Genomic DNA, 20,483 nt, shown 5'->3' with positions numbered 1-20,483 from the left:
AAAGTGAGATATACAATAGTATTTGGTGATGCAGAGTCTGCTGCATGAAAGTTACTTTTTTCTTCCTTTTCTACATCCTGGATACATACCTTACTGGGAATAAGAGGACGCTGTCCCTCGGGCCCTCTTGCTCTCTGCTTTTCTTCTTCTCCTTCCAGCCTTCCTGCCTCTTCTGGTAAGACAACAACACAGACATCATAGTCTTTCTTTGTTGAAATGAAGAAAAAGAAGAAGTAAAGGTCCTTATTGACAAGTGGAAGGAGAACAAACTTCCTCTACTTGGAAACATAAGCCTGAAATGTTTTCCAAATATACTGTATACTAAAATAATGAAAAAATATAGACTTATTATCTAAAACAAACAACACCTACAATTATGAACTGGGTTGCTGTTATTATTTCCTCTGTGAAGTGCTTCCTACAGAAGAGTCAAATATGCATGTGTGTCCATCTTTAACATGAATATATGCATGTGCATGTTTTTATTAGCATGTTTATATGCTGATTGGTTGTCTGTGACATCAGTGACAGCTCGTCTTCAGTTACTGAGGAAAAATCAGCAGCAGCTATTTTAAACACTTCTTACTGATCCACATACTATAGCCAGGCTTTCACACACAGGATACAAGTGTACATTCCTGTGCCCTTTTTCCATTTTTAATGACAATCTGCAGATCATTGCATTGATTTTATGACACAACCAATTCTGGCCTCTGGCTGTTGTACTGATCTTTTAACTCCCTTTGAGTCAGACTGCAGTCTACTGTGCAGTTACTTCTCTAACTGAGGAGGTTTTGTTTGTTACAAAGTCTAGACTTGAAACTAACAACAGCTCTTAACAATGGCCCTCTCTCTCTCTAAAGGCCGCTGCAGTTTAGAGCAACATACCTTTGGGACTGAGCCGAATCAAATCACTGCCCACTCTTATACTTCATTCCTCATTGAATTCACTTGGGCCGACTTCCCTTAAATAACTCTTCTTCTGATGATGCCAAGTGAAGCTTTCAACTACTTTCTTAGATTCCTAACTTTTTACTCGGAGCTTTTTAATTGTAAACAGAAAGTCATTTACTAGTTACCCAGTCTTATTTACTAATATTTATAGAGTTGTTTGAGCCAAATGTAGATCTGATAATGCATCATTAATCTAACATTATTGCTAGTAATTATTAGTATTTGAGCAACTCGCATCAAGAGTGCTGCCAAATGCTGCAATTTAACATCAGCAAAGATTCTGAAAAAAGTACATAATTACACAGAGTCAGTCAGCTTTCTCTGTATTTGTTTACAATAATTATACCATGGCATTACAATTTATCTGACAATGACTCTGACACAGAAGCTCTACAGCATTTTGCAGTTTCTTTGGCTCAATTTTCTACGCAGAGATTCAATCTGCAAATCTCAGAATGCTATATTATACTATAAACATTGTTTACATGATTTATAAGAGAATCACATTATATAAATTTAGTTTTAAAATACAGTGTCAACAGTATCTAGCTGTCATCACTACAGAGTCGCTGCAAAGTCCCTGTACTGGTCATTTCCTCCAGATAATACAGAGAGAGAAAACTATTTCTGCACAATTTCTGCAGAAGTCAGTATCTGAAATGATGGGGAGTAAGAATAAGTTTAAAAAAATAATTTTATTTATTGAATGTGCTGAATTACTAGAGGAGTCTGACATTACAATAAAGTTAATCCTACATTATTACAACAGAAATTGCATTCTTTTCCCCTAGTTTTTTTCATTACTGCTGTTCATTTGAAATGGCAGTAGTGGTGAAGTTATTAGCAATTATGGTGCAATACTGCTCAACAGGGTAAATGTGTTAATATAAAGAGACATGCTTGCATTTTATTCAATGATCTGTACACTTCATAACAGGTTCTGCAACTTGTACATAAGGTGACTGTATTCTGAAGAGCATGTGATTTAGTGTTTTGCACTTTGTAAACAAGGACAGCATCTTCTATTTAAAAGGAAAGATTTCAGGAAGTCAATTTTGGCTGTTTGCATCTGGAGTCTTGAACTTTGAAACTCTGTGGTGAAAACTGAGCCAAAGCAATCACAAAACACTGTAATATAACCTTAGATGTTGTTTAACATGCAGTACCTAAACTCTCCTGAAGGTGTCTCTGCCTCATGACAGCCAGACTGGGCTTGGTGCTCTGTGGTGGCGGCTCTGGCCTTGCCCCTCCACCGCCGCTCTGTCTGTCCTCCTCCATCTCAGTCCGTGAGTCTGTCAGGGGTACGATCCTCTCCTGCCTGCCCGTCTCCATCTGCCTGTCCGTCTGTTGTTTGGAGGACACCAAGTGGCCGTTAGTCCGAGTATCTGCAGGGGCATCCGAGACGGTGGTCGATCTGTCAGTATCTTGGTCTGTCTCTTTGATGTCACAGGTGCTGCTGCCATCTGAGTCCTCAATTTCTGCTCCGATGCAGCTGTACACCATGCTGACCAGATCTGTCGACTGTACACGGACAAAGAAATACAGATACATGAGCACTCTAACCTCATAATAGTCAAATATTACACCTCATATATTTTTATGTATGATATATAGAGCTCTCTAGAATTCCCAGCTTGTTTTTGATGATCTACTGAATCGTTAAACTGTCCAGTCTGGTGGTAACAGTGGTGAGAGTGAAGCCTGTGATTAAAAATTTATAATTCTAGTGAATTCAATTATGCCAAAATTAAATTATCCCTCATTTTGCTGGGGATGTCCTCAAATCCCCTTAAGGATCAGTGAGGATCCAAGGACTCTACTTTGAGAACCAAGGGGATTTGGACGCCCACAACACTCTGTGTGTGTGTGTGTGTGTGTGTGCACGCGCACATTTGAGAAGAGATTTAAAATAGGCCATATAGTCCTCCACACCTCAAACAAGCTGAGGCTGTGGCTGAGAATAGCAGGTGTAGGGCACAGCATGCAACTATGCACCCCGTCCTGTCATGTGGGACTATAGGAATTGGGAGCAGGATGCTCACAATTTGGATCCCTATGTGAGAGTTAGATTGTGAGCAGATTGGAGAAATAGTATCGAAACAAAAACTTAGGTAAGTGTGTATTTTTGCAGCCCTGGAGCTGTGAGAGATCGAGTCTCAGTAGCTGCTTTAAAAGTTCAAATTTCTGGTTGATGAGTGGTCCCTGCATTCTCACTGTGACTGTTCCTAACACAGTACCTGTCTTTGGATGAGGCAGGGGGGGCTGGCAGCCCTCATCCCGTGCACAGGTACGCCCTGTGTTGGCCGAGGTGAAGGCATGGTCCCGTTTGCTCCAGGAACACCGCTCTCTGGCCTCACAGCGTCCTTTGGGTGCTGAATCATCGAGTAGACGTTCTCTGAGGCGCTGCTGGAACAAACAGACAGAAAAACACAAACATTTTTGATGTGTGAGGCCAGTCTTGACCTTGGATGTCAGGAAAGATGTAAATAAGTGGTAGGTGATCTAATTTTTCCACCAAATTGTCTTATATGGCTGTATTTTTAACATGCGGTAAAAAAATACAATTCTTAATTTACAATATGCAGCACAAGCATGTGCTTCTTTGCCATCAATTTGAAGATTCTGCAGTTAATGGGCAGATTTTTGGCCCAGATTCTGTTAGACTTCCCACACTCTCTGTTCTGTTGTAAAAAAGACAAAAGAAATTGAGTTAAATGGCAGCCAAGTGAATGCAGCAACAATCGCTTTGATTGCTTAGCAACAATCTGCAAGTTCAAACGCTTCAAAATATGGTAAACTGTTTTTAAAAAGCAGTTTCTATATATAGCTGGCCTTCAGATGAGTCACCTGTTCTTCTTCTCTTTCAGACTGCTGTAGAAGACTGTAAAACTTGCCCTCTGTTTAAGTGTGTAACTCGTGTGTGTTAACCAGCAGAGGTGACTGGGTCACCAGGTTTTAGTTTTGCAACAATTCCTTCAAGTTCAATCTAACCATTTCTGTCAGCTGAAACACATACTGTGGCTCTCAATGAGTGCCTTTTTCTCCTCCATTTTGTGCCACAGTGTGACTACTTTTAGTGGTGAAGTTTGCAAAAAGTGCCAACTGAGCACTATTCTTTCCCCTCCCCTACTAATCTGTGTAATTCATTTTTAAAATACGTTTTACACATTGTGCTTTTTTCCCCTCTTTGCAATACTTTTTGAACTATGGTGCTGTTATGTAACAGCAGCTTAAATGTATGCAGTGCCATAAATTCAAAGTGAGGGAAAACAGTTGGAGATGGCGAAATATTTTCTTCCATTCAAATATTTATGAAGCTGTGAAGTGACGTTAATGTTCAGCACTGGATTAATTTAACAGCCATCTCATTCTCGTGGTCTGTGCTCTTTAATGTTACTCTCACTCCCTGCCTCCACTCGGCCCCTCTGCTGTGTACTTGTGCTTACTCTGAGTCCTGATTGGAGATGGTGGAGTTGCGGTTCTTGCGGAAGCCGGAGAAAATGGACAGCACGCTGCGTCTTTTCTTCCTCCGCAGTGACTGGGCCTGATGGAGGGATGATAGCTGACTGAAAGGGAGAGAAAAAGGGGAAAAGAAAGGAGGAGAGATGAGGTTATTGGTAAATACATAAGATTCAAAAGGACAGATGGACATAGAGGGAGGTACACACAGTAGGATCAAGACTTTTCATGTACTGTTAATGTAATCAGTCATCAAACATTATTGGCTGCATTTTAACTCTGGCTACCTGATCCCTGTGTTAACAGCTGACTACATTGTATGTATTATATCACTTATGCTAATGAACCATTTCACAATATCAGGCAACAGACTTTGTATTCGGAGTGGCCTGTACAGATGGTTGAACATATTTGACAGAAGGCGTAGTTTTTGCTGCCTCAATGAATCTTTTTTATGCACTGTCTGCTAGTTGGCATTATGCACACATTGTCATGTAGCCTTAAAACTGCTTGGGAATGGGGAAATGGGAAGACATTTCCATGTGGCTGGCATAGACACAGTGCTGTCCAGCTTTGAGTTGCAAATGTTAATGGCGATCTGACAATCCTAGTTTATGTTTTTGAGCTATATGCAATAGCTAAAGTAATTTGCTAATAATCGTCATTACATCACCCTAAATCCTTGGCCTAAACTGTGGAAGACATTTGTATCTTTCTAATACAACCACTCAAGATTCACTAATTACACTATAGTTTAAGTTATAGATGTAGCTTGTTATTGAACTAGCTAGTTTAGAAATGGCTTCAAGCTTGAGGAGGAGGAGCTTTGGTTGTTAATAGCATTAGACCAAAAACCTCTGTTGTTGTGGTTTGTTCACATTAGCCATTACACTACCATTAAAAAAAGTGCATCACATAAATTGTTTGCAATAAAATGTGTAGTTTTGATTACTTATGTGGTGACATTTTCAACAAAAATCCAAGACTCCCAAAATTTCTACTTTAAACCTGCATTAACTGACTTTTTTGATCATTTTGATAAAAAAAGTTGCCTTAGCATTCATTTTGAGCAGCATTAGCAGTCATTGTCTCCTTTCATTGCTGTTTCTGGTCTTCACCGAGCCCTGAATGCTCCACTATGTTCACCAGCTAGTCACTAATTGTATTTGCCTGCTGTTTGGTGCTGATCATGTCATGTAGAATGGGTTTTTAGACCTTTGTTGCTAAAAACAAAAAAGCTTGAAAAAAAGCTGATGAAACTGGTACTAGACTGTGGGTTCATCACTTAAAGCAACCTCCTGCACCTACAAGCAGTCATGTGATCAACTGTGAATACAAACAGCACATATTGATTATAGACACTAAAGCAGTATTTAACAGTAGCTGAAGCTAGTTATTTTGCCACAGATCTGTATACGCTGACAGTTCTGTCTCTAATGCGGAGAAAAGACAACTTTGCACAACCGTGGTATAGTTTCAAGGAAAACTGAAAGAAAATAGGAGGCTGTGTTATGACCGTAAACAAAACGATTTATTTTATATTATGGAACATGTTCTAGTTATTGAACAAATCGAACAACAAATGAAGCCTCTATTCAGTGCAAATGGAACCCCTCCACTATATTTGTGCCCAAGTGCTTGAAGGGCACACTGTTCATTCAACTTTGATAACATTAAATGAGTACAAATCATTTTAGAGAATGACATCTAATAGTCCTGTTTGTAATGCAAGCAGTATCAACTGTAAGAAGCATGCAAGCACTCTGTGCATACTACTAAAACCCATTTGATTCACATCTTCATACACAATGGGTCTGATGTCTAGACACAATGAGCAGCCACAGGATTTATATCATTCACCTCAGTCCTATCTGGATGAAAGAAATGCATGTGATAGTGTTCAATTCATTACAATGTGATGGAACATTGATAACATTTCCATTTGCACTGTACTGATAGAGTATAGAGGCAGATCACATTCACTAAAGGGAAAAAAATGAAATCATAATTATAAAGTCACTCATAATTATGACTCAGTGTCTCATGATTAGAATTTGTCATCTTGCAATTATAAGGAAACATTTTCATAATTAGGAAATCTGTACATGATAATTACAGGAGAATTATCCCCTAATCATGATAAAAGACTAGCTGTTAATGTTGGCTATATAGTGACAGCAAAAACTGACATATAGCACCTTTAAGTGTGAGAAGTAAATTATTTTGTGGTAAGATAATTTTCTCATCATTAAGAAATAATTATCCTATACTTATGAGAACTGTCTTACATAATTACAAGATTGAGTTATGGCAGGTTTGGTTGGCTTTGTTAAAAAATAAAAATAGTATCACAGTTCCCTTAACGTTTTTATTTCCATTCTTGTATGTGTGTTATCCTCAGGGACCACTGGAGTATTGAAAGATTTACAATATTTAATGACTACACAAAAATAAAACCGAATCTGTGAGGTACCTGTCAGGCAGGACCCTCTTGCTGTAGAAATCAGGTAGTCCATCCTCCAGCATACTGACTCCTCCATTCTCAGAACAATGCTACACACATACAAACACACACACACACACACACAAACAACAGATAGAATAACAGGATAACAATAATCAACCCTCCATGTCGACAAAAAGCTGAAAGGCTGACAAAAGATATTATCATTTCAAATGGCTGGCTGGCAAACCCAAATCCACTGCCAACAGAATTCTGTTTGTAAAACAACTCCTCATCATGCTGCCCTAACTGAGTTTGTACCGATTTAAAAAAAAAAAAAGGCTTTTACGAAGTCTCAAAACAAACAAGCCGCTAAGTTAGAGGCTGCCCCCGGCCTCTGGGGGATGGCTGTGCATGATTAACATTTGAGTCACAGAGACACATGCGACAGCTTCCTACTTTAAAAGGGACTTATTTTTGGAAAGTGCCACTGGCATGAAAAACAAGATGAATAACAAAAGTTCACACAAAGCAGTCAAGAGATGAAAAAAAGCTAAAAAACTATATATGTTGGGTTTACTTTCTCACCTCTACACCCTCCTGAGCTCTTTTGTGGAAACACATGGACTCAACTTCATGCTGCATTGTGAAATCAAACATGGGGCAGTTAAACATGTACAATGGTGCCAGCAGAACAACAAAGAAACTCTTCTCCTTCAGGTGCAAGAAAAAGACCCAATTTCAAGAGTTCTACCTGTGTTGGAATCAGGTCACTACACAAATCTCATAGGGTGGGAGTAGCTGCCCTTCAGCAGTCTCAATTAGGCTGAAGAAGGAGCTGCTCCCCACCCAGTAAAGCTCAGGAAAAGGTCAAAGGTCACCAAAAGTTTATTCGTCATCAACTCACAGATTCAGGAGGTAGGTGCCCTGCTCTGTGCCTCCGGGGTGGGCGTGGCCTGACATGGGTAACATGACGCAAGGGCGAGCCGTTGGTGGGGAGGGTGGACAGACACTCCCATGATGCTGAGTGGGTAAGAGAGGCAGAGTGGGGTGGAGCAGAGGGGGTAGGAGAGGAACTGGGCTCATCACCTAAACCTATAATGAGACAAAGGAAAAGATTGTGACAAAATGGAAACTATGTATCGTATTTTTATGCTTTGATCTACACTGCTGCATATTAATGTGTTTTAAGGTCAGTCTGCTTTGATTTTAATTACAAAACATGAAGCAAGAGCTCTTCCATAATTACTTACACAAGAAATGGAAACACATTTTTTGAAAACCCAAATATGAATTGGAAAACTTATATTTCCTATACATTTCCAAAATAATTTTGAGAACAAAAAAGACCAAAGGTCCATAGCCTCACTTGCTGCCTGTGAGGCAGAAAACAGGTGAAAATGAAGAGACAACTTTGCTATTCTCAGACCACTACCACTAGCAGGGAAGAAATGGAAAGTTTGGCCTGAGGGTAGAGTCAGAGAAAAGGCCATGCTAGTCCTTTAATTTTAAGATATTACATGCAAAATTTAATACACAGGCTAATAGCACAGTTACTATTAACATACGCATTACCATAGACTGAGAAAAGATGCACATAACTTGTGTGGCTGAGGAAATACTTTTTCATTTGATTAAAAGTCAATTGACCTTGACCCTGCTATTATTACAAATATATTATGCTACATGAGCACGAGTCGAGGCAGAAAACTCACTCAGTCTGGTGGAGACGGGACGAATTCTTCTAGTTCTGGAGCTCCGCTTCTTAATAGCCATGGTGTCCTTTCATCAAAGAAGATAATTACATAGTGAACAGTGATTTTATTTTTAACTCTAGGTCCAAGTAGACAGACCAAGCCACAATAATTGCAGTCTAATACAACAGTCCTGCAATGAATCCTCCCTTCATGAGAGTCATAATCAGTTTTTTTCAGAGAGGTGACGATTCAACTTCATGATCATTTTGGAAGCTGCACTTTGTGTTGCTGTTGAACTGTGTTGTGTTATACTAAAAGGTGTTTCTATTACATAGTCCATCCCATTTATATCAATCAAGGTAGACTAAACAATAGAAGCACCACACTGTATATTGCAATTCAACAACACCACAACCTACATCCTCAAAATGATCATAGCAACTCACTTTTCACTTATCAAGCACACACATCGTAATTGCATCAGACACTTACTATTCCCAGGTTAACACCAAGGTCCTCATCAGGGAACTCAAGAGACTCGACTATTCTGGACTGCCTGATAGTTCGTCTACCCGTCCCAACGTCATCCCACCGCTTCGCCTGAGACACCTGCCGCAGCTGATGCAACACACACATCAAAAATATACACCATTACACACACATAATTCATACACAGTGATGACACCTGCAACAATATCCTTCAATGCAAATCTCAGAGGAGAAGTGTGTCCGCCCTTGTACTTAAGAAGCTCACAAACAAAGCAACGAGTTCTTTGCTGTCACTGTTTGCAAAGCCCACGGAAAATATGAATAAAATACAATTTCTTGATTATCAAAGCAGGCTGAGGCGTAATAAAGGACACACTGGCACTGCAGCAAGACAGAGGAAGGAGAATGAGATGTAACGGTAGAGGTAGTGAATGGAATGCAAAACAGAGCAGGGCAGGCAGTGTTATTGCCACACGTCTATTTCTCCCTCCTTTTCCACTGGCTTCATTTAAACAATTTGAGTTTATGGAGAGGAGAACCTGCAGGGTGTAATCATGTCCTTAACTGACTCAAATCTACTTGTTATGTTGTCTCTGAGGGCAATTTTCTCCTTATATAGCTGCTTTATACTTACAAACCTTCATCCTAATGACACATGAGTCAGAGGGCCTACTTCAAATAATTACACATGGAAATTCAAGAAGCACAAGAGATTTGCACCAAAAACGATCAAGACATCAGATTTTGATGGGTCCTCAGACATGTTAGAAGAAGCTGTTTATAAGAGATGGTAGAATACAATTTGTTGCTGCACTTGATTTAAATGGCTCCACTGCTGATTCTTAACTCACTAAATTGAATCTTAAATGTTAGAATTTTGTCAAGTGTCAACTTTATTGACATCTGAGTGTAATCTGGAGGCATTTCTGTGCTCTGCACAGATGTGCTGGAAGCACAGTTTATACTTATCTGGCAACATTTTATCAATAATGTGTGTGATAGAAAGTAAACAGAGATGTATCCACAGTTATAGAAAGACTGAGAGACAACATGCTTTAAAGAAAAAACATTTTTGAGTGTTCGATTCAATCCATGACTGACTGAAATCATAATATTGTAAACAAACGCACTGCACACATCACTGAATGGACATGGCAGTGAACAGTTTTGTTAAAGCTTGTTGTTGTTTTGTGTAGGAATAATCCAACCAATGAAAAGAAGTCTGAGACAGAGAGTGTGTGTCTCCATCCTGTCAATATCTCTTAGAGTGTCATGCATTAATCTCAGAGTTGGTTTTAATTTCCACAGATTTAATCTGATCAGATTTATGTTGATTTAACGTCCCTGAAAACCAGATTTCTCAGTCAGCTTCTTGAATGATGGGGGTCTTACATAAACATGAGAAAACTGTTTTAGGTTTGTTTTCTGTGTTCATCCCACTTGGTTTGAAGAGGGCTGGAAAACATGGTGTCACATACTTCAATGCACCAGTCACAATTTGGCAACATCTGAATCATAATCTGATGGCAGTTATTAAATATGATCAGAACACATACAAACACACACAGCTCTCACCAAGCAGATTGGCAGAGTTATAAACTCTTAATAAATAATACAGAAGGATTTTTATTTTTTGACTTTAAAGTTGAATGTTGCTCTTTTAGTCATGAGTTTTTAATGGTATAGAAAAATACTTTGAGCGTAGCTTGACACTTTGGGAAATGCACTTTTTCACTTTTTTATAGAAGTTAGAGGAGAAAATCAATACCACTCTCATATCTGTCCATTAAATATGAAGTTGGAGCCAGGAGATGGTTTAGCTTAGTTTACCATAAAGACTGCAAACAGGGCGATTCTGCCTATCAGCACCTGTGGTAGGGTCATATCTTGTTTGGGTGATTCCTACAAAAACTGATGTGTGGAGAAAGGTATAGGCCTATTTCATGGTTGAGAGCAGTGACTTCCTGTTGTCTTGTTATCACCATGAGAGATGAGACTCCAGGAAGTCACAACTAGCTAAAGCCAAAGTGTATTTCCCAGAATATTGAAGTATTCCTTTACAATAATCATGCAGTAATGCAATTTAAAGCTGAAATCTGTCATGTTTTGTGTTTGGACCTACTATATAGTTGTGACCTACTTTTATAGCAGAGCATTAGTCTGTTAATCTGTACGACAGCATTTCACAATTGTTTACCAAAATCAAGCTGAATCAACTCTGCAAACATCACACCAGATGCTCCTACATAATACATCTGTGCTGGAAAGATTTCAGCTTTAAACTAGAAGAGTTTTTTCCTACAATCTACAAAGAAGTCATGCAGTAAAGGGATATTACCAGTACCAGGGTTTTATGAGTGGTGTAGAGCTCTTGCAGAATCTGATCCACTATGGAGTTGGTTAGATAGGAGACCACAGATAACTTCACCTCCCTGAGACAGACACACACACACACAAAGAGATTGAGTTCCGTTCAGTATTTCAGCTTAAGTTCTTTGCTTGATGCTGCTTTTCCACCAGCTCCTTCTTACTCCAGGGCTCTGTTGATATCCTCAGCTGCTCTCTCCATCAGGGCGCTGCGGATGGAGGAGCGAGGGATCGAAACTTGCTCGGAGATGGATGAGAGAGGCGGGCTGAGTCTCTCAGCTGCTGAGCAGGACATGGGACACAACTCCCGGCACAGAGACACCATGGAGTCCACTACCACCTGGACACAAATGCCCCGAGAAATGCATCACTACACACTCACACAGTTATGTCTGTTTTCAATAAATTCTCTAAATATAAACATTTATATTTCCAAACCATTTCATTTACTTGTCATCTTTTATGTATTTGTAATGCTGCAATCCAATCGTCCATGTATCAACCAGTAACTTCACGTGTTCTTCCAGATTTTTAACTTTACCAGGACAGACCAAAGATGGACATTTGTGCATGAACATGTACATAAACATTCCCCAACTGATATTTTTTGCAGTTGAACTGCAACACTTCGCAAATCAGAGACAAAGCTTTGTGCATAGCAACAAAAGGAAAGCACAGAGATTTAAAATGTGCTCAAGTAAGTTGAAATTCAATAGAAAGTATCCTAGATTCATCCTCAGGGTGTGCTGCTTTTTTATCATTTCACTGTGTTGTGAAACTGAATCCCAAAGAGACCAGAATGAAACTAAAAAAAAGTTAGTGTTCCCTCCCTGTGAATTTAAATGCTACATTTCTTTTGAAGTCAGCACACCTGCACCACACACACAGTCACACACGCTATTAATGGGCAATTTAAATGCAACCAGTCCAGGTCTCCACTACTGTTTAAAATACAGACGTGTTAGAGAATGGCTGTTCAAGCCCCAAAATTACCTGCAGCTCTTTGTCAGCAGCCTTGGCCAGTTCTCCAGCCAGTGTGTCCAGGCGCTGTTTGACGGGGCCATCCACTGACAGCACATGGGCCAATTCACACAGAGATGGGTACAGCTAACACACACACACACACACACACACACACACACACACACACACACACACACGACACAGCAGGACAGAGGATAGAAGAGGTTAACAGAAGTAGTATCAAAATTAGGAGAACTCGTGAGCTGAATGTCCCCTTCATTAGATTATTTTATTGATGAATTAATCTAAGTAAATTTTGATGACATTATATACTGCTAGTTGGTGTATGACAAAATCATTATATTTTGTGAGGTGATGATGTTTTTTGTACCAAATTGGTAACACCACTTTCTAATTTTCCATTAATATTTAAACATTATTTTCATTTACAGGCTATTGAAACACAATGTGGGTGGCCTAATTATGAAAAATCTCTCCAGTTCCACTAACCTTTGTTTTGTTTCTGCTTGTTAATAGAAAGAGAGAAACCTGTGACTTAATATTATTATCTTTATTTCCTGGTTCAGACACTGGATATTAAACCTGTGGTGTCTCCTTTCACAACTAAGTACATTTTCAATAAACTGTTAAACTATAAACAGTTAAGTTTTCAAAGCCAACTTTTATTTATCTGCAATGCAGCAATCCATGTATCCATCTATCAGCTATTACCTGTTCACATCTGTTCACACCTTCTTCCAGAACAGAGGGTGGGTTTATTACAAATTAATGGTGAAATGGCAGCGATATATACATTTGTTGCCTACACACTTGATAGCTTGTTGCATTTTTAATTCATAGCTCTCACTCTCTCTCTATATGCTGCACCCATACACAAAGAATACAGTGTAAGTGTGCTTCTTTCATCATTTCTGAGGGGTTTACTGAGTGGATCTGTCCAAACCAACTCTTCATTTGGTTCCTTGTTGAGCTGAACTTGGTGAAGCTGCTCTGCAGTGTTTTCACTTCTGGTCTTTACAGTAGATGGCTGTGTAATACTGTTTTTTTTCTGGTTTTATCAGTTGTACTAGTTTTACTGATTTTATTCAAATGCATTTTAATGTATCAATGATTGTAAGGGTTGCTGCTGTATGCCTGAATGAATGCTCTGTGATGCAGAGCCCAAGAAAAGTTTTCCTAAGGGAACAGCAAAGTATATCTTGTCTTTATAAAGAGTACCTCATTAGAAAGTGTGAAATCATAATCTGCAAAGTAACAAATGTAATGGAGTGAAAAGAACAATAATTCCAACTGAGATATGGTGGAGCAGAGGTATGAAGTGACACAAAAACACTTAGTCCACCCACAGCTCTTGAGTTCCTGGCTTCTTTGAGGATCTGTCTGGCGGTCTGGACTTCCTCTCCTTCCTCACAGCCTTTCAGGACACACACCTGCTGCTGCACCCGCACACACAGACGCTCCATCACCTACATACACACACACACACACACAAATTAATGCATATAATAAGTTAACAGACAGAAGACATTCAGTCTACGATGAGAATAACAATCTTGACTTGTTCACCATCATGCGCACAAATACAGACACACACCTGTTCAGCAGTGCTGGTGACGAGGCCTTGGTGCAGCCTCAGAGCCTGTTTCTGAGAGAAACGCTGAGTCTGGTTGTTTCTGAGCAGGGCACGCTGGATCTGTCCACACGCACACGCACACGCACGCACACACACACACACACACACACACACACACACACACACAGAAAACAAACAAGGAGGGAGAGGAGTGGAGATGACAGGTGTTTACAAAGCGAAGTGTGCAGGAGACAGGAGACAAGTCCATTTGCATGGTAATAAGGTGACTGGAGAGAGAATTTTGATCCGCAGAAATAAACAGGATGCCTTTGATTTATTTTCTTGACTCAGCAGGTGGAAGTGTTCACTGCTTAATCATCTTATGTAAAGAAAGAGGGAATCAAGTGTTCCTCAAGGACTTAAGAGTTTCTCTGACAATAGACACAGACAAAAAAAACCCTAACCCTAAATAAGAATGTCATACATATAAATATAATATAAGGAGTTTGAACCAGAAATGATTCACTGCACTAAAACCACAGCAGAACCATTTCTGATAAAATCGTGTTCAACTGATGTGCAAGTACACTGTTGATATTTTTTTCATGTTTCTGGAGATCTATCAGAAATGCTCCTTTAGCCTCCGAGCCTCTGGGGAGGAGAGAAGTTGTGTGTGGTTGACTGACAGCTGAGCTGGCAGGGAGACTGAGTTTGACATGCAACGTAAACAGACTTGCTCTGTTAACTGCAGCTTACAAGCCAAGTGACAGAATGTATTTATCACTGGTAGTGAAGAAAACTGACCCCATCATTCAGTATCTAAAATGACAGATCTTTAGGTTTGCAGGCAAGTTTTAAAGCTGTTTTAAAGCTGTCCTACAACTGATGAGCTATCTAGCAATTGCATAATGATGTTAGCAAGCGCACTTTCCCCCCCCCAAGACAGGGTGCGTGTTAAAAAACAGTTTGTTTCTGGCACACAGTCTGTTCTTTTACATAGACACATATGTGCACACAGGCTGATACATGCATAGACTTGGGGCACCATTGCAAGACCAGAAAATTAAAAATGCGAATGTACTGATGCTGACTGTACATCTAATTTACTGAGAGGCCTAAAGGCAGAGCACATATGAGTGGGTAAAGTAAACAAAGCAGTACTTGTCCCTTGCATTTTATCACCATCAAGGGGCCCTCTGGAAGGCCTTTAACCCTGCCCTTAATGGCTCCAGTGGAGCTGCTCAGTAGTCAGCAGATAATAATAAAAATTTCACTTGGACGAAAACAACCACAAGTTCAGTAACCCAGATACAAGGAACTAGTGTTTCAGCTATCACTTTTTAGATGTGAGTTTTTAAAGTAACATTAGACACCAGCTGAGCTGCAAACTGCATCCAACACCTGCAGCTATAATAGTCAAACGTTCTTCACAGCATAACAAAACCCAGGTTTAAACCAGCTGCTCTTTGACAAAGGCTTATCACACTTTTTATACCAAGAACACATATTTAACCCGTGTCTCCAACATGAATGTGACTCCCATTTTACCTAAAACCTGCAGCACCCTGGTTTCATGCCTTCAACACAAGAATCAGGTAGTGAACAATGCTTTTAGGACTGCAACAATTCAATTTATCTGCTGATTATTTCTCTTGATTTAATTTCTTGATTAATCACTTGGTCTATAAAATGTCTTCAAATGTCTGGTTTTGTCGGACCAGTAGTCCTAAACTCAAAGATATTCAGATTAGACAAAGAGCAGGAAAGCAGGAAACACTCTTATTATCTTTTAATTGACTGCTTGCAATATGCAATGACAGAAGATATTGCAACCCAGACAGTCAGAAGAGGTGCTGAAGCTTTTCATGCACACTTAAAAGGCTATATGACACAATATGCAATGTTTCCATAACAGCAATATGATCTATAAATACTCTCACACTTAATAATCATTTCTAATGCACAAACAAATGAAAGTCATTCATCAAAGCAATGACTCAGTCTGACCCTAATTGTCAGGTAATGCTGTTATTCACCAACTGCATCTCGATAACATGATGCAGCAAATTTAGACGTGAAGAACCAAAGCTCCTCTCACCTTGGTCAGGGCCTGGTCAGTCTTCTCTGGGGCACTACGGTACGCCTGGGTGATATCACTTAGGGGGAGGGGCATGTATTGCAGGGTAAAGTTGCTGTTTAGCGGCGAGAGAAGAGAGAGAAAGAGGGAGAACGATAATATTACCCTTGCAATAATAAACTGGAAGAATTATGATGTTAACAAGAACAAACAGGAAACACCCAGGGCGTTTAACAGTTGTCTCCAATTCCCTAATACGCAAACGCACCCACACATTTGCCCGCAAACACACACACGCGCAGATATATTAACACAAACTTCACACCCACAGGTTTGACTGGCACACTCATCAAAAGACTGATGAAATACTGTGCAATAGTAAACATTGTACAGAGATGGTTATCCTCCTTTCATATGGGTGTGTGAGTGATCTGTTTTTTGTGTGTATACCATCTTCAAACATTTTTTTTCCTTTTTCTTTCTGTGTGTGTTGTGTTCATCTTACTGCTCCAGCGCTCTCGCCACATCTTGGAAGCCTGTCGCTGTGGTGTTGTTGCGATCCCACGTCACACTCCTGAGAGGGATCAAACCAGCAGGAAATCGGGGAAGACAGGCACAGAGGAGAAGAGAAGAACATGATCAGTCGCTTTTTAAAGCTCTCAACACACACGCGTGTGCGCACACACACACACACACACAAACACAAGGGACATAATATCACAGTTCCGCTACTTATCTGACCATGCAGCTGCACAAACACTTCACAGACGGATTAACAAGACATTTGTCAGGACTTTCTTTTTGCTACATGCATAGAATGAGCCTTTATCACAATATTAAGAATGCATGAACAACTGCCATGCAACTAATGAGCTTCTGTTATTTCACAGTGCAGATTCTCCACCTACACTCGACACTGTCTAACTCCTGTTTTTAATACATCAGTCATTTCCAGCCCCTCTTTCCTTTCATCCGTCCTCCTCCTCCTCCTCCTCCATCTCCATCTCTCCTTCCCCACCCCACACTCTCTGCCCTAGAAATTCAATCAGCAAAACCCAAATCTCACTCCATAGGTGGTCTCCCTCTCCGATCCCCTCACAACTTTCTCCCTCTCTAGTACATATCCAACAGTTACACCAACCTAATACCTCTATCCTACCCCCTCCAATCTCGCTGCTGTCCCCCCCACCCCTTGTGTTTCTCTCATCTTTTTTTATCTTTTTCTTCTTTCTATTGCTTCCATTCTTTGCCTCCAACACACCTTAAAAACATACACACGCCTTCACTCAGTCTCTAGCTTCTCTCTTACTAAGTGTTGTACAATATATCGCATGCCTGAAGGCCATTTCTTTCCACCCCTCTTTTCCCTCCCTCCTACTGATTCGCCTCGCTATCCCTCCAACTTCTCAGTCTTACCTTCTTATCTCCTACATGGCTCACTTTCCCTCGCCTATCTTTGAAGCCCTGCATTGATCTCACTGTTCTGCCTCTCAGCAACCTCAGTGCATCCTCTCCTAAAACCATACCTAACATATTAATTTTCTCTGACCCTATTCTTTCATCTGTCCTCTAAAGCCTCTACTTTTCCTGTCTCACGGCTCCTCTTCTCCTCTAATCTGCAAGGAAATCCCTCTTTGTTTCCCATCAGTCCTGTGATTTTAAAATTAAATTCACAAACACACCTGAGTGTTGTATTGATCTGCAGGGCTTTGCTGAGCATCTTAGCCCCAGAATCCTCCAGGAGGTTGCCGCTCAGGTCTACTTTGCGGAGGCAGGCATTAGAGCCCAGGGCATTGACCAGTACCGTACCCCGCTGGCGAAGCCTCGAGTCAGCCAGGGAGAGGGACTGCAGGGCCTGGAGGACATAATGAAGGGGAGGGTGGAGGTAAAAGATGGAAGATTATTTGAAAAGAACATGTTTAAACGGTGAAATAAATGTGAACAGCAAAGGACTTCCCACAGAACTGGGTGAATTTTGTAAAAGACTTGGTTTTGTTGTTTTTCAAGAGATGAAAAGATCCATCCCTGGCAGATGACAGGCAGGTATTTTCAGCTTTTATTTGACCTGGAACTGTATAAGTGGTTATTAGGCTGTGTTAATGATTACAAAATCCTGTAGTTTTACAAAATAATCTACTGTTTTTTTTTACTTAGACCTAGGACATAGTAATCAGCTGCTTATTTGCTTTCTCACAATTTTCTGTCCACTTTCATTTATCATAAGCACTTTCTTTTTGAGTTTTTTTGCATTAGGACAATGTCTTCTTGCAGAAACAAATTACAGACTTTTCAGTGAAAATCTAAGTAGTCTAGTAAAAACTATTCTTGAATTTTTGAAATGAGATAACACTAACCTCCACCTTCCTGTGGAAACTGTAATTGCAGTCCTGATTACATTTAAAACAAGAGTCTGGCAATTTAAAAAATATTCATTTTCTAGGCAAGAGTTATGCAAAATATAAAGCTACCGCTATCAGCCAGCTGGCTGAGGTTAGCATGAAGGCATAGAGACTTGCTGTTTTTTCACTTTGGTTTTTGTACAGCTTAAAGAAACAAGATGTAACAACTTAGTTAACAAGCTCTGACTTTAGCTTTAGCTGGTGGGTGGATTTTGTTACCTTTGGATAGAGCCAGGCTAGCTGTTTCCCCCCCGTTTCCTACCCTTAAGCGAAGCTAAGTGTCTCCAGACTCCCGCTTCATTCTGAGCAAACAGACAGGAGAATGGTAGCAACCTTTAAACAATCAGCTATTCTTTTTTAAAATCTTGTTTATGTATTTTAAATTTGCTCCATGACACTTCAGCTGCTGAGAGTTTTCATTTTCTCCCTTTCATTCTAGCAGCCCTCTATGACTCATATACCGGAGTGTTAGCATGGGGTATCGGATCAAAGCTCAGCAGGAGACTCACACAGATGATTTTGATGTTTGTGTTGTCATCACTTACTGGGTGAGCTGACTAACAGGCCAACCTCTGAGAAATTTGGTGTAATGCCTTAAACTTACACATTTAAACCCGTCTATGTCACTGCATGTGCACACACACATCAGTCTGTACTCAGTGCGAGACCATAGTTGTGAGCTATCACCATCAACAGTGGTAAATAATTGAGTAAGCTACTTGTCATGCTGGATTTGCAGAGCGGAGAGCAGAGAGAGCCTCGGGAGTCTCGCGAATAAACTGAGACCAAATGAATCATTCGCTGGGCCTACAGACATCATGGCTCGTGTGCACGTTTGCACCTTGTGTGTGCAGCAGGTGGGAGATGAGCTTCAATGCACATGAACGAGGACACAAGAATTTAAATGGTGACAAGTGTGTGTTTGTGTGTGCACAGGATACGCGTGTGCGGTGACAAATCTGTGAAGCATGTGTGGGTGTGTTTCTGCGCATAACACCACAGAGGATTTTTGTGCGTGCATGTATGTGTGTGTGCGCGTGTACAATATGTTACATAATCCAACTCACACATTCTTCCTCTTGCACCAAATGAACTAGTTTCTGCAGAATTTCATCCAGCACCCTGAGGAGGCAGAGAAGAGAGGAAAACATTCAACATCAGTATCATCTTCTCAGCCATCTGTACTGCTGCTTCCCCACGTGGTCCGTACCTGCCCTTGATGTTGAAGTTCTTCCCAAGCATCAGGTGTTTGAGGGAGGGGTGTCTGGAGAGTGCTGGGATGACAGCCAGCAAGTCAGCATCCAAACCTGCACATAACACAACACACACATCACTAGAGTACAAGTGCAACGGCAGCAATACTGTGCTCCACGGAGCCTTTGTGAAAACCTAATTCCGTGTAGATGTTTAATTACATCCTTGTAAGCACCAAACACAACAACAGGCATAAAACTTTAAGAGGGTTCATCTTGAACACATAAAGACAGGATTTTAACTAATTAATTGAACTGAAAAAGTCTGATTTTTAACTCATAAAACTGACCAGTTCTGGGCTATCATGCCAGTGACTCATTACTTCCTTTGCCAGGTGCTAACATTTCTGGCTTTCAAAGCGCTTTTTTTTTTGTCTCATGGTCTGTTTTGGAACAAAATCTCACTGCCCACTGAAATTCCAAAATACACCCAATTAACTCCCCCCCCCCCACACCCTTCTGTCACCCACTCACAGCTCAAGGATGGAGGATGCTGCTAAGAGGACATGGTTACCATGGCGAGATATTTCAGCAACAAAGACTCAAATGGCTCATTCAAAAGAGAGAAAAATAATAACTGTGGTTAAATAAGCTTACGTGCCTCTAATCTGAGGTGAGTCTATTTTTGTGGCAATGACAGGAAACTGTGACATGACAGAGAAGGAGGGAGGAGAGGAGCTGCACCAGAGATTGTTGAAGGAGACACGTATTAATGTCTCTTCAAACACTGCTGGTTCTATTAATCTAATAAATAGATTCATTGCTGTTTGGTAAATAAGGCAGAGCCG

General features: G+C 40.4%; 1 protein-coding gene across 6 annotated transcripts in view; it reads right to left on the bottom strand.

The window, feature by feature from the left end:
* carmil3 (capping protein regulator and myosin 1 linker 3) overlaps positions 1-20,483 on the bottom strand; it is a 75,274-nt gene that overhangs the window by 3,473 nt on the left and 51,318 nt on the right. For 4 of the 6 annotated variants that reach the window (XM_018677544.2, XM_051070165.1, XM_018677545.2 and 1 more), the window contains 19 exons: positions 19,653-19,749; positions 19,510-19,564; positions 17,726-17,898; positions 16,549-16,617; positions 16,065-16,158; positions 13,988-14,086; positions 13,740-13,859; positions 12,403-12,516; positions 11,574-11,749; positions 11,387-11,474; positions 9,046-9,171; positions 8,572-8,638; positions 7,764-7,951; positions 7,445-7,495; positions 6,887-6,966; positions 4,401-4,520; positions 3,192-3,360; positions 2,121-2,475; positions 90-172 (listed from right to left, as the gene is read on the bottom strand). In XM_018677544.2, the coding sequence (XP_018533060.1) occupies positions 90-172; positions 2,121-2,475; positions 3,192-3,360; positions 4,401-4,520; positions 6,887-6,966; positions 7,445-7,495; positions 7,764-7,951; positions 8,572-8,638; positions 9,046-9,171; positions 11,387-11,474; positions 11,574-11,749; positions 12,403-12,516; positions 13,740-13,859; positions 13,988-14,086; positions 16,065-16,158; positions 16,549-16,617; positions 17,726-17,898; positions 19,510-19,564; positions 19,653-19,749 (2,324 nt within the window). The remainder of the gene's footprint in view (positions 1-89; positions 173-2,120; positions 2,476-3,191; positions 3,361-4,400; positions 4,521-6,886; positions 6,967-7,444; positions 7,496-7,763; positions 7,952-8,571; positions 8,639-9,045; positions 9,172-11,386; positions 11,475-11,573; positions 11,750-12,402; positions 12,517-13,739; positions 13,860-13,987; positions 14,087-16,064; positions 16,159-16,548; positions 16,618-17,725; positions 17,899-19,509; positions 19,565-19,652; positions 19,750-20,483) is intronic. The other 2 variants (XM_051070163.1, XM_051070164.1) reach the window with 2 other exon arrangements.

This window comes from Lates calcarifer, linkage group LG4, assembly GCF_001640805.2.
Source record: "Lates calcarifer isolate ASB-BC8 linkage group LG4, TLL_Latcal_v3, whole genome shotgun sequence".
Classification (NCBI taxonomy): Eukaryota; Metazoa; Chordata; class Actinopteri; family Centropomidae; genus Lates; species Lates calcarifer.
This window is presented reverse-complemented; position numbering and strand designations above follow the sequence as displayed.